Consider the following 14,687-nt stretch of genomic DNA (forward strand, 5'->3'; position numbering starts at 1 on the left):
TCTGTAAAACAGTGAGCAGTATCCACAAAGAATAGTACTAGGTACTCAATGATGAAAGCATATAGAGAAAATGTGGCATGGAACAGTACATAGTCCATGTGTATGCTAAGCTTAGCAGGTCTACATGGTATCCTTGCAGGTATTTTGCACAAGTTTGGTTTGGCTTTGTTTTGTCAGATTCTCTACCACTCTCTGAAGCAGAACTGATATTTTAACCATTCACCAGTTTGTTCATACCCCTTCTTCCATCGGGGGTGGAGCTAGTGAAACCGATGTATGTTCCCACGTTTTTTTCTGAACTGCTTAAATGATGTTCAAGCCTTCAGGAAAGCTCTGTCACTCCTGGCCCCCTAGGCAGACCCTTATAAATGCATCTAGTATATAGGAAGCTGATAGCATGGTCCCTTTTTTTTTTATATATATATATATGGGTGAAATCCTCTTTTCTACCTTCGGCAAGTAGAGAAGTGAGTGCCCCTCCAGTGTCTGCTACTTGCAGGCTGGCAGGGTCACAGCCAGCTCCAGTGATGTCCAGTCCATGACTCCCAAGAAGGTACAGGGACATATCATCAAAGGGAGCTGCTACTGAGCAGTTCTAGCTAATCCTGAGGGCCAAATATTTAAGAAGCTACAATTACATTTCTCATTTTAACTGCTTCCTGGAATCGCCTTAATGACTTTCTGGTAGTACCTGGAGCCATAGATGGGTTTTCTTCTAGCCATTGGTAAGCTGTTTTCCTTAGTATGTGCAGGTTTTCTACTCATATACTCTCAGCACTGCACTTGAAAATAGAGCATGTGACTGTGGTTTTCCACAACAGATATTAAAAAGTTGTTTCCATCAGTTGAAATATTTTATTATAATATACTTCAGCAAGGTAGAGGAAAGGCAGATGAAGAAAACACCTATGATGTCGGTGTTAAATAAACACACTCAAATGATTTATCAGGGCCTTTTAAGCTGTACAGTGCTCTTGTTATAATTGCTCTTAATATTGTATAAATATGTTTTATAGGATATTTCTCATATAAACAACTTTCATGGACTTCGTACCAGGCACAGTGTACTGCCTGAAGTCTACTGACTAAACATGCTTTATAATCTAGGTTTTCTGTACAAACAGCTTTCATGGGGTTGTGTGTCAGTGGACTTTGATCCAAACAAGATTATTGCAGGAAATTCTACCCTGGTATGGAAGGCTACAGAGCTATTTATATGGCATTTCTTTGCAGTAGGTTGAACTCTCAGGCATGAGCTTTCTTTTTTTGTAATATACCAGTCATCTCCTGGAGAATATGTTCCCTTATGCATCTGGACTAATATATTGACCTACACAAGGCACCAGGGTGGGGAGGAGGCTTTCAAAGGGCTTTCTGCTTTGTTTCATCCCGTTCTTCTAGTATACACATCCTTGGGGGAATGTCAATGAACCTAATAGCATAATGAATCCGTTTGTCTGGCAACAATTTATATAATACCTGTTACTCTAAAAGCTAGATGGTTTCTAAATCAATAATTAGATTTACAAACACCATGAATTCTTCTGTTTTCAACAAGACCAATCAGTGACTACTCAGAAGGAAAAGCAGAGATTTGATGTATGTGAAAATTTATTTAAATCTGGATCCCAACAGGAAGAAAGTCACAAAGTTATCTGTGGTAAAGCTTGGTTATAAATGTGTATGCTTTAGGACAAACCATCTAGTGTCAGAAATGAGACAGATGTGGCATGATTAGAACTGTGAAAGGCGTGAGGTAAACCCATTCCTCCTGAAACCATGCTGTTTTGCTGCTTCCTCTGAAGGAGAGGTGAAGAGCATGTTCAACTTCTAGGGCAGAAGAGGAGAAACACATCACATAGTCTTAACCAGCTCCATTGTAGACTTTGCAGCTTATATCAGGATTTGTCTTCTTCACCACTCGGATGGAACAGCTTTTCTTGTGGAACAGGCCAACACAGTTCACCTTGTCATAGTTCTTGGGGATTAAAACCCTGTCATTGAAAAAGGCAAAGAGAAAATCAGTAGCGAAGATGGGGGCTGAGATAAAGATGCTTACTCAAGTCACAGCCATCCTGGAGCAAGCTACATCATGGATCAATCTGGCTCATGGGTTCCATTAATACAAGCACTATGGATTATCACAGGAGGAACACAGAGCCCCAATCATGGCTGTTAACAGATTATGTGATTTCCCAATGTTTGTTCTGGTTTAAATGCAGTTCTCACCGGCCATTCTGTTAGAGATTGGTATAAATTCCCACACAGAGACAAAATGGGGATTAATTCTGTCTTCCCCATTTAAACTAAGACTTTCTTGACATGAAAGAACCATTTAAAGAGTGCTGAATCACCCCAACATGAATACCTCCTAGCTGAGCCTCTTCTCAACACAGGCCAACTCCCTCACTCCTATAGTTGAGGACAGCCAGGAATATTCCCCTCAAGAGTTCCTTTAATTGTATCCTTCCTCACCTCAAGAAGAAATTTCCCAGCCTTCTGGGGAGATAATCAGTTCACACCGTTATACTCAGGAAGATACAGCTCTCCTTGATGTGTCACCTGCCATCCATGAGGCAGGAACACATGACAAGATTTAGAAAGCAAATTATCAGAGCAGGGCATATGTGTCTTATTTTGATAAGCAGGAAGGGTGGACTCTTGGCAGCATGGGAAGGGTGTGGAGCAGCTCTGGCCTGATTAGATGTTCACAGGCGGGCCACAAAACTGAGGTTAAAGGGAGTCATATGGTCAGTTAGTATCAGAATCAAAAGAACAACTAGGTGATGAGGAAGAGCTGTGTGCTTGAAAGACGCTAGCTGTGTTTCTTTTTGTTTCTTCCCAAAGTCTATGTGATTGCCAGATTATTCCGCTTGGTCCCGATTAGAGCTAACTGTGAAACGGGAAGAGGAATTTTGCTCATGTGAGTATGAAACTCCAATGCACACTTTCAATGAGTTTTCGTAAGTCTGAAAATTTCAGCCAGTTCCTGAATAACCAAACAGTAATTTGGGGGAACTTACAAGCTGCAGCAAATCATTGCATTCATCTTACACCTGCATTGGTAACAATCTTCAGTCTTCCACACTGCACCAAAAACATAGAGGTTTCTGCTTGAAAGGCACCCTGCAGGCACACACCAGAAAATGATAGTAGATCAGTATGAACATCTATCAATAGACAAAGACCACAGTGTTATGTTTGTGGACTGGCAATCAAAGTACTGATTTCGATTGAGTCACACCAGGGAAGAATCTGACCCAGTGCTCTGCAGAAAGGATACCATGTCTCTGCTCCTGAAGTGTGTGTGAGTGTATGATAAATCATGATAAAGTGGTAGCAACCACATACCAGAGAATTTCTATTCTGCTATTGCAATGGATCTGAGAAATGCCTTAGCTTACGGCTACAGTAGGATCTTTCTGCCCTTTCTCATATCCAACATACAGATCTAGACTTTAATTTCTCCCTCCTCCCTTTTCCCCAGTTCGTATTAGACTTCAACTTGCTCTGCTAAACTGAATTTAAACACCAGTTGTGTTGTCTTTGCTTTGATTTTATTGTCAGGTACCCCATTCAGGTTAGTCAATGCTGCTTAAAAGTACATGTTTTTTGACACATGGGCAAGGACTTCAGCTATGCATCAGCCCAGAGAATAACTATTGAACAGGATAGCATCTCTCCCTTTGTGTCTGGAGATGCCTCCAGGTGGGTTGACTCCTGAGTATGCAGCTTGGATCATTCCTCAACAAAGAATATGTTATAGTATTTCAACATTTCCAAGAAAATAAGGCTGTGAATCTCTGAATTAATGCTTCAGGGATGTCTATATATTTGCCATTCTTACCATACTTGCTGGCTGGTCTAAGGTAACAGCGAGCATCACACAGAGTCCTTGAGAAGAGAAGGATCAAGCAAAAGGCCAGCAAGAATTTCTAGAAAAGCAGCAAGAAGATTTCTTTAAAATTAGGGTTTTTTTTTTTTCAAAGGTCTAGCAGACTAACTTGCACAGAATTAAGGATGAGTCCTACTACTCCCAATACACTCAGATTAAAAAACACTTCCAGCGTAGATACACACATACACAGAGAGATAATATAAGGTGCTAACTTACCATACTTGCATGGGCTGCTCACATTTCATAATGAGGAGCAGCGTGTATTTATATACAGTGAGGAAACAATGGTCAGTGCAAAGGGAGGTGATGTAAATGTGAGCACCCCAGGTGCCAATGGACACTCTAACCTGTTCCGATCATCGATCAGAAGGTGGCACCTCAAAAAGTCTTGCAAAGGCTTGTTTTGTGCACTGACGTACATTGGCATCTTGATCTCCATTGTGCTGGTGTAAATCTGAAAAAACTGCAGTAGATACACCAGTTACTCCACATCAGCAGTGGTGCTGGTGGAAGAGGCTGACCCCCAGAATGTTATGCCTCCAGAACTGGCAGGCCACCAAGGAACAGCGGGGAAAGGGCACATGCTAAGCAAGGCAGCAGGGCACTATTGTTCTGCTGACCTGCTATAAGGAGATCGCCCCCAGGTGTGGAACAGGCCATTCATACAGTGCAGTGGTGTGGAGAGTCCACTGTTCTCAGACTGATTTATTATAATTTCAATTATTTTATATGAGACACGTTATTTTGTCCATATGTAGGGACCTGAAGGGACTAGCTGTAGTTTTGATCTCTCAGCTGCTGAAGCAAAGCCAGGCCTAGGGGATAGAGGCAGATCACCATGACCAGGTAGCACCTTTTTGGCAGCAAAAGTAAGGTGAGCTGTGCATTGTCTTAGTCCAGAAGGGAACGTAACACTCAGGATGATTGTCACTCATGGCTGTCTGCCTGACAGCAACAACAGTGATGCTAAGGATTGGGGGGGGCAAAGCAAGCAAAAGTTACGGTTTTCTTTTGCCATGTGCATGCCCGCCTCTAACACAGCTGGAATCAGACAGCAAAAGCAGTGTTGTTTCTGCAACATTAAAATGAGGACATTTCTTTCAATATACATCTTGTTGGTAGGTGTCCAGGTCTTTGTGCAATTAGACTGTTGCGCACACAGTGTATGAGGCTGCATCTAAAAACCAGCCAGGAAAACTAGCACAGATCCTTGTGGCTGCATCAGGGGCTGTAGGGATCCAATGCTTAACTGAATTGGAGCACAGGCATAACAAGTTTTAAAAGTTACCAGAGGATTCCCAGCATAATGAGTTGCATTAATTCCATTAGCGTGGCTCTTTCAGCACACCTGGGTTTAATTAGACACCTTGATCGGTATGGCTGAACTTGTTAGCTTCCACTGATTGACAAATAGCTAGAGGAAGCAAAGCTGTACTAGAAGTGGTTTCGGGATAAAAGGGCCAGTGGCAGAATAAGTGTGGTCTCTTGAGGAATCTGGAGTACAGGGGCAGTTGTGAAGAATGATTTGATTTATGTAAGTTCCTTTTGTTTATTTGTTTGTGTGTACTTAGTGAGAAGCTTTAGAGCTTCTATTGTAGTTTGGTTTTAACTTTGCAGTGCAGCCATCAAGTGTTGTGTGAACTTTGTGATTTTGGTAGTTTATGCTCTCTGTGTGTGGTTCTGCTGCAGGAAACAGTTGTGGTATCTAATGAAGTGCCTTGAGAAAAAATTTATCCTCTGCTAATCCTTAAATGAATGAACTTCTATCTGAAGGCAATAACTTGCTCAAAATGACTTTGTTAACTATGAGAAGCAGTAACATTAAAATACAACATATTTTTTATACTACTAAGCCTTTAAGTATATGATATGAATTTGTTTTTATTTTAATTGAAGCTATTTGATTAGGGTCTCGTGTAACTAGAGGCTAGACCCATTTCTGGCCTGTCCTTGCTGTAATTCTTGAGAAATCTTGTACTGTTAGAGGAGAGGCAAGTGTAATAGTGTATAGTACCTCTAGCTAGAGTATAGCTGCAAGGAAATGTAACAAGTAATTTCTGACCTGAAGGTCAAGGTGGATTTTAAATTATTCTCTTACTTAAGGTGATTAATTTACTTAATTAATCATCCTTTCTTCCTTGGACAGAAACAACTATATTAACGTTTTTATAATTCTTGCTGTTTTTCAAGTAGAAAAACGTATAAAATATATGTATAAAATAGGAAACTGAAGTGTAGTTCGATCAAGACTATTGCTGCCAGAAATGCCTGGTAGTTCTATCTCCTTAACTTGAGGAATATATTAAGGCATGCTGCATGTGTGGGTGGGTTTGGGGGATTTTTTTTGTTGTGCTTTTTTTTAAAAAAAAGCAACTTAAAGTATTTTGGATTGCAGACTTGAGAATGAAGAAACCAAATGCTTATGAAAACCTGTAATATTGAGTTGCCTATGGGATCTGTATCAGTGCAAAGGCTGAACCTGTCTCCTGCTGACCTGCTTGGACCTCTCCTCTCAATACAAATGAGGTTTTCCAGGTCAAATGGGTAACAAAGGAGTAGATAGGAGTCTCTGTTGTGCAGATGTAAATAAAGTTACATTCTGGGGCTGGAGTGTTAAGCAAGTGTCCTCTGGGGATTCCCCTGTTAAGGAAGGGTTAAGTTGTCCTAGCCTAGCTTGCCTAGTTGATGGCTGTGACAGGTAAGAAGGCTGATTACCTCTAAGACATGTAGATTATGGCAGCCTGCTGCTTTCCCTCTATACCTTCTCCCTTGGACTCTGTTGTGCTGGAAGGGTTTGCAGCCCAGCTTTAGACATACTGACTTAAGTAAAACAACTTCCTTCACTGGCTGTGGGGGTGTGGCAGCAGTTAATGTATGGGTCTCTCAGCTTCGGGTCTGTGAAGCGATGAGAGGAACATCTAGCACTGCCTTTCCCTGTTTATCTAGCTCGTGTGTCTGTCAGGGAAGCTGCCAAACTAAACGGGTCAAATAATGTAGCAGCTTTACTAAAATAGTGACTCTGTGCCAAGTTAAAGAGCCAATTCTGCCCTGGGAAGCTTTTGCCAATTAAAAGGATTTTGATTTTTCTGAGGAGATGCCTGGAGTTGGAGGGTCTGGACTGTGGCCCTTCCTTGAACCAGAGGGGTGCCTGGATGGTGACTCCAGGTCAACAAGTCTCTGACTAGGGTATCAACTCCATAATTTGATTAAAACTTGCTCACACTGAAAACATCTTTTCAGTAGCCTTTAGTGGCTTTAGACATGTCTGTTGTTTGTCTGTTGCTTCACCTTGTGTTTCCTGATTCAAAACTACATCAATATACTGCTTAATTATTAAACACTATGGTGGGCTTCAAAACTGGATTAAAGCACGTAAATATATCTGACCTGACTTCAAATGGTTCACGTTTATCTCCTTTTTAAAGAAAAGCTAGGAAGGGAAACTGATGTTCCTTCTGGATCTGACAATTGATTGCCTCACTCATGGAAGTGAGCTTTTAGGTAGGACCCTTAGCTGTGTTCATCCGTATGCAATTCTTGGGAAATCAAATAGACTTAATGAAATTTGATATTTCTCCCAAAAGCACCACCTGTGACCTGGCCCTTGTCAGTGAGAAGTAGTTTGCTACTTATCAGAAGTGCATCATCATCTATGTGGCCATTACTTGTGGTGGATAGTACTGTCTTCCTTCTGCAGGAAGGATTCAAGATTGACTTCCTTATGCTTTTAGGTTACGCAAATGCACCCTGCCCACATCCTATCCCTAATATAAATTTTAAAAATATATTTCTCTATTAACTCTCCTATTCTTCCCCACTGGTCTGGGGCAGATGGCAGTTGGGTCTTTTGTATATGCGGGGGTTTGTTTATTTTAAACTTGAGCTACTTCAAATTGTTTAGCCTATGTGCATGCTCCCCTTTCTCCAGCTTGGCTGTGTCTCTGAACACGCTCCTTTTAAAGCAAAAATTCAATTCTCTAACTGCTTCTCATGCAGAAGGTCTGACTTTTTCTTCAAGCTGTTCAGTAAAATGACATAACACAAATGCAGTGTAACACTTTCACTACCTTGAAGAGAGGTAAATGTTGCTTTTTCTTTCCTTCGGTACTAGGATTGTAGAGGTGGTAGATTTTGTCTCAATCCACAAATTTATTTAGATCCTAGGGTTCCACTTGCCTTCAGCTGGAAATAGCCCTTCCTTAAAGCCCGAGTCTGAGTCCAGAGCAGTTCCCTCTTGGCTTTTTTTTTTTTTTTTTTTGGCTATGCTGCACTTGTGACATATCTCTGCTCCTTTCTTCCCTTCTCCTGGAGAACATACAGCAAAGCACAGGGAACTCCAGATGGAACAAGCACATATGCATGTCTGAACTGGCATGACATGAAGAGACAGTTAACGGCCATACCTAGATGCCAGTGCCCCTGGGTCACTGCTCAGGGATGGATGAACCGGGGTCTGCCGGTCTGGAATAGCAGTGTCTGTCTTCCTGGTAGACTTGGAAAAAGAAGGAGAAAAAAAAAAAAAAACAACCCAACAACAAACAGTGTTATTGCATCTGTTACTATCTTTGTAATCTAGCTTGAATGACCATACAAGGGATTAACTCTAACCTAGGTTTGTCATGGAAATCTTGGATTTGCCAGTGATATCAAAGTGCAGATGGCAGAGAAAAACAAGGTTAAGTATTTTTTTTCTCCTCTCTCTGACCTAGTGAGTGAGAGCTCTGCCTCCTTTCAGCAGTGCGTGCTGGCCACTGCTTTCCTTCATCCAGTGGTGTGCCTTGGTTTACCTGTCAAGAGGGTTCCAGCTGGGGGGTGGGGGACGCTCATGAACCTCTAGACCTTGCCCCTCTTATCCCAAAGACAAGAGCAGCCCAAATCCCTGAAGAGCAGCTATTCTTCCAGAGGGCTGGTAATGTGGCTTGGTGTCTGTTGGGGTAGATGGAGCCAGCCCCATGCTGGTCCTGAACTTCTCTGTGAGAACCGGTAATGGCAGCTCTAGTAAGATGTCCTTGACTCTCTGGAGCATTTCAGAGCTGAAGTGAGCCTTTAGCCTCTTAGGTGTGACTTTTTTGTGTGTGTGACAATCAACTATACTGGCACTACCATAAAGTACCCCTAAAATGGCTGGGCTTTGAAGACCTCCCTTTTAAACTAATACTGCCAGCCCTAATTTCCCCTCCCGCTCTGCTCCTGTGTGAGTCTCTTCACCCTAGCAAAACTCTGAGGAAGAAGAGTTACTCCTAAGCTGTGTCTGTTATCAGCATTGGTGCTAGGCAATGAGCTATTTTGACAACTAATTTCCTGAAACTGGAGTAGGAGGCTAAAATATTTTAACACTGTCCAATAGTTTGACAACTCTCAGCACTTTTTTGTATTTATCAACTTTCCTGTCTTTATTGAACATGTGAAGAAGTCGGGGAAGTTCTTGTCTCTTGCCTGACTAGAAACCAACAAAGCCCAAACACTTTGTGTGCTGCATTCTCCTGTGCTCCATCCTTCTGGTGCTGAGTGCAGAGTTGCATGCTTGGCTTCTCCTGGGTGCTTGGATAGATGTATGTGGCCCAAAGCAAACTGGGGATGAAATCCTTTCAGGCAAGAAGCTGAAGTAACATAAGTGCTCATTAACAGTGTTAAAAGGTCTCTGCTAGATGACAAAAGTCATTAAGTACTTAATAGCTTTGCTTGTGTAGAGCATGAGGATCTTTGTCTAGCAGAGCGGCTCCCTGCAAGTATTTTTTCCTTTTTTTCTCCTTGTCCGCACTGGATCCATTCATCTAATGACAGTTCTGTCTTGATTTCAGCTACTCTTGAAAATACAGATTTCTCACTAAGAGGACTGAAATCTGTTTCCCAGTGACAGAGGACTGCAGGAAGCCCTAGGGTAGTGATGGATGTCTACTTGATGATTCGCCGCCACAAGACAACAATCTTCACTGAGGCCAAAGAGACAACAACTGTGCATGAATTGAAAAAGGTGGTGGAGGGAATACTGAAGAGGCCACCAGAGGAGCAACGGCTCTACAAAGATGACCAGCTGCTGGATGATGATGATAGGACTTTGCTAGACTGTGGCTTAAGCAGCCAAAGCTGCCGTCCTCGTTTACCCGCCACAGTGGGCTTGGCTTTATTCAGACATGGCAATGGCACCTTTGAACCATTGCGTATTGACCCTTTCTCAAGCACCCCAGAGTTACCTGATGTTATGAAGTCACAGGAGTCTGGCAGCAGCTCTAGTGATCAAGCCTTGCATTAAAACCATCATCTTCTGGTTTGCCTCTTGCAGATATTGTGCTGGTCTTGTCTATGTATACTGCGTCCATCCGCACCCTTCCAAATGTGTGGATCTGATCAATAAAGCATTGCAATTCAATTACATGATGTCAGTGTGCTGCAGTGTCCAGGAAGCCAGAACTGTTTCCTGGGATCCTTCTCTCAAATTAGCGCTAGAGGAGAAGAGTGGCAGTAGCTACATGTGTGCCTCCTGAATTGTAAGTGGCATGTTCTGCCACTTGTGTTTCTTCCAGCCAATGCCTATGGCCTTATCAGCTCTGAGCTACTGGGTGGGTTTTTTGGGTTGTGGGTTTGTTTTTTGTTTGGTTGGTTTTGGTGGTTGGTTTTTTTGGGGGGAAGAAGTGTTGCACGGACTAACTTAATATATAAGCATTTATTTCTCTGTCTTCATCTTGACTTCTGACAGGAGTGCCCTGAGGAGTTTGGCTGGAAACCTTGGGGGACAGGGTTGAAGAAGGAACTTCTAGTCCTGCCTGTAGCAAAATCGTTAGGAAGACTATAACCTCAAGATCAGTAGAAGCAAGGTTAGGAAATAGAGCTTATTACCTCCAAAGTTAAGGGATGCTGCACTAATACACAACAATGAATCTCCAGAGTTGACATGAAGTATCGTTACTGGTGTGGACTGTTGAAAATCTCTATCAACTGGGTAAAGATTTTTGGTTTGGTTTTTTTTTTTTTTTGGTCCTTCAAAGTATTAGGAGTTTGCTTTCTGGCATCTGCCTTCTCCATTCTTGAAAGGCAAGAAAAACACACTGGGAAAAGTGCAGTATAGCCAAAAACTGATATAATAAAACTGCAGTTTGAGAAGTCTGTAAGAAAGAAATTGGTTACCATAGGCATATGATCAGCCCTATTCATAAGCTTTCTTAACAGTAGAAGCATAAAGTTTCTTGTCTTCCCAAACAGAATTGAACTCAGCACTTTTTTTTTCTGTGAACCAGATTCTTTATTTCAGAATTTAGTATTAGGCTTTCCCTTTCATCCCCAGTGATGATTTCACAAGTTAACATATCTGATTCAACTCACTCCACTGTGCTGCAAAGGGCACACCCTGGTTTTGCTCTGTGTTAGCAGAGGTGCTAATGCTAATCTTGATGAAACTCTGAAGTAGTGTTATTAAGTTTTCATTCTCCTGTATCAAGGGTAATTCAGGCAGGCCAGTCTGTGTCCAAGTTCAAAAAACAGTCTTAAAACTGCTCAGTCCTGTCCATGATATCTCCTTGGAGGTTTCTCTCTGTACTGATAGCAGCATTTTAGAAGTGCCTTTAGTCTTATGTTCTTAAACCTCACTGGAGCAAACAGAAATGGAGCTCAAGTCTGCCAGCTGAATCGGGATCTAGGTTTTTGTGTTCTCTGTAACTCTGATTTGTCCATCTTCTCCTTCCAGCGCAGCACCAGCGTGGCAGAACTAGGATGCCATCTAGTGACTGTAGTGAGTTTATAGGAGAGAAAAAAGAACGATACAGACAAAAACCTAAGCAACACCAGAAAAAGAAAGTTCCAGAGCTGTCATATGTGTAGATAAATAAGGATACTAATGTAGCTGGGCTGTATTTAGAGCAATCTGCTCAGTAAAGCTCCTGATACTTCCCACTAGGCTTGCTGAAAAAGTTAGGTCCTCTCTAAAATTCTTGGCTTGCAGTGAGCAGCAAGCAAAGAATACCGGCATGCCACTCTCCATTTCTCATACAATTTTGGTCATTCTAACTCTCAAACTCCTCCTTACTGAAAAGAGATGTAAAAGTCCCCCATTCAGAAGAGATACTAGGAAAAAGTGAAGGGAGATGGTAATGGGGAATATTGGGTGCTCAATAGAAATTATATTCTAAAAACATAGGCCTGAGGCCAGCTGTGTAGCCAAACCAGATGCTGGACTTCTGGATATTATGCTCACAAATGTTTCTGCCAGGATTCATAATAATGTTACAGAGTTGATTTCTTATGTAATCTATTTGTATAATTTGCTGTTAATACAAGAGAACAATCCTCTAGGTTTTGAATGCACCCATTCAACAGTCTGCCTTACACACTCAAATTTTACAAATAACTGAGCTGGAAAAAAGAGAATTCTGTTAAATAATCCAGTCTATGACTTCAGGAGTCTAAAGAGTTTTGAGTGAATACTACACCAACCCAGACCCCTGCTTGCTGTTCCTTAACCATCACCTTTGGTGCGCAGGACAGCATCCCTTTGTCCAGAAGCAGGGCAAGAGCAGGAGAGTGCCCCAATAAAATAAGATCTCGCAGCCCCCAGGAAGCTTTCTCCATGTGCAGGATCTGGGGACACTAAGGGATAGCGCTGTTAGGAGACATCAAGCAAGTCCCAAAATAGGAACTTGAAAAGAGGAGGCGAGGTGCCTCAGGGAGCTGTTGTACTCTAATGAGACTGTAACTTGGCTCAGCATAGTATGTTAGGGAAGCTACATGGTCCCATGATGGTATTTCAATCCAGACCAGCTACTGGTCCTTTGTGATTCTGTGTTGTACAGCTGTCTCTGTAGATTTGCCCCATCTTTGGCAGGCCCGGTCAATAATTGGAGAAACCTCTGGAATTACAGTGGAGAAAATACTGGGATATTTTGAAGAAGGTTATCATCTTGTAGTGGCAAAGGACTGCAGTTTATCAGTGCTCTATAATGGAGATCTACTTGAAGTATTGATTATGCTAAAGCACTGAAGCCCTGGAGAAGTGTAAAATGCATGGGTCAGTGATTGAGTCTTACATGCTGAAAGAAATGAAATGTGAATACAGAATTTTTGGGAGTGGAGAGAAGTTGTAAAGAAACCTGGTCTTGCTGAGTATTTTAGATTGTTCATACAACTTGCGGGTTCTGGAGTTTCACAGAAATACCTATTATAAAGCAAATCAGTTTCCCCTAAAATAAACCATAGCTTGGCCCAGGGAAACATGCACAGAACAATAGATTTGAACAGAAACATTCAGGGTTTCAAAAGGTGCCAAGGCAAACTTTCCTGCATACCAACAGACAAGTTAATTAAGAGCTAAGTGAACAAGCAAAGTCATCATGAACTGAATTTATCTAAGTTTTTAAAATTGGCACGAACCAGAATGTGAACCGCAAATCTCTAACTTCTTTGGTATGCATAATGTAAATGAGATATGCACTTTCCTTGTTTATGATTAAGTTGGATTTTATTTTTAAGATTGGGGCAAAAATCTTAATGGAAACAAAACACCATTGAGTTTTAGGTGATAAACACTGTTTGATAGGAAAACTTCCGTCAGATTTATGACGTGTGTTCTGGTGTTTGGTTTAAAATACTTAGTAGTTGGTAGGCTAAGCACTAGATTTCATTTTTAGGACAAGAACACCTTTCCAGTACTTAAAAGACTTGCCTCGAATTGCCTTGAGTAGAGGGACCAGGCCTAGCTATCCAAAACTGCTTCTTGCTAGCAGGAGGCCTGTGTGCTGCTAGGTGGAGACAGGGAAGCTGGGGGGAAGTGAGCACACAACCTCTTCTGCTCTGCCTGGGCTGTGTTGCCTTCCAAGGTTCAGCAGAGTCTCTTAAACCTTTAACATGTCAGGATAAATGAGGAAACTCTTACATGAATGTTTCCTTTCCACTATGTGGAGCTAGTGGTGTTATGATTTATGGCTTTGAGGGTGGGGGGGTGTATGGGACTGTAGCTCTGTGTGTGTAAGTAGTCAAATGCCATGACAAAACATCACTTGGCAAAAGTGGGAAAAGCAAAGCAGAACTTTGTACGGTCTGCCTATGCTTTCTTGATTTTGAAGGTTTCGTCATGCTCCCGCAGCTAGACTCCTTGCTACAGAAGGGACCCAAGTCCCTGTTGTGCTTCTGGTGTTTCAAAACTAGATGCAATAGGTAACATCTGTTTCCATGTTGAAACTTGGAGCAGAGAAGAGCAGACTGCTCCCTGGAGGATTTTTGGATTAGATATGAAATGGATCTTTCCTACTTCTGCATAGCAGACAGGGAGATCCACATATCATAACAAGTCTTGGCAGATAGTGGAGAAGAGTGCTTGGGCGTATTTAAAATGTGGTTAAATAGATCTGGATCATGTAGGAGTGCCAGTAATGCTGGATTTTCTGGAATTTGGGAGCATAGGTCTACTCAACATTAAAAAGGAAAGTAAATCTTTGGTCACAGCTTTCTTAGGACTTTGTGTTCTCTATGGACATGCCTTACAACTGAACCTGGAAGTCTTCTGCAGACAGAAAGACATCCATAGAATGGTTTGAGTTGGAAGGGACCATTAAAGATCATCTAGTTTTACTCCCCCTGCCATGGGCAGGTACATCTTCTACTAGATCAGGTTGCTCAAAGCCCTGTCCTACCTGACCTTGAACAATTCCAGGGATGGGGCATCCACAACTTCTCTGGCAAACCTGTTCCAGTGTCTCACCACCCTCATAGCAAAGAATTTCTTCCTTGTATCTAATCTGAATGGTACCCTCCTTTAAAGTTTAAAAGCTTTACCCTTTGTCCTACCACTACTGGCCCTGGT

General features: G+C 42.0%; 1 protein-coding gene and 1 long non-coding RNA gene across 4 annotated transcripts in view; one reads left to right on the forward strand and one right to left on the reverse strand.

Moving 5' to 3' along the window:
• Positions 1 to 10,204, forward strand: part of ELOB (elongin B) — a 47,410-nt gene extending 37,206 nt beyond the window's left edge. For 2 of the 3 annotated variants that reach the window (XM_075758368.1, XM_075758367.1), the window contains exon 2: positions 9,700 to 10,204. In XM_075758368.1, coding sequence (XP_075614483.1) covers positions 9,786 to 10,151 — 366 coding nt within the window. In that variant the 5' untranslated portion in view covers positions 9,700 to 9,785 and the 3' untranslated portion in view covers positions 10,152 to 10,204. Of the gene's footprint in view, positions 1 to 2,820; positions 2,924 to 9,699 lie in introns of those variants that run through there. The other variant, XM_075758369.1, reaches the window with a different exon arrangement.
• On the reverse strand, positions 1,185 to 4,355 carry LOC104634840 (uncharacterized). Its single transcript, XR_012836357.1, has 3 exons — positions 3,848 to 4,355; positions 3,024 to 3,126; positions 1,185 to 1,994 (listed from the first exon to the last, which is right to left on the reverse strand). It is a non-coding gene; the product is annotated as an uncharacterized LOC104634840 (long non-coding RNA).
• Positions 10,205 to 14,687: the final 4,483 nt, after the last annotated feature.

Source organism: Balearica regulorum, chromosome 7 (genome assembly GCF_011004875.1).
Source record: "Balearica regulorum gibbericeps isolate bBalReg1 chromosome 7, bBalReg1.pri, whole genome shotgun sequence".
Lineage (NCBI taxonomy): Eukaryota > Metazoa > Chordata > Aves > Gruiformes > Gruidae > Balearica > Balearica regulorum.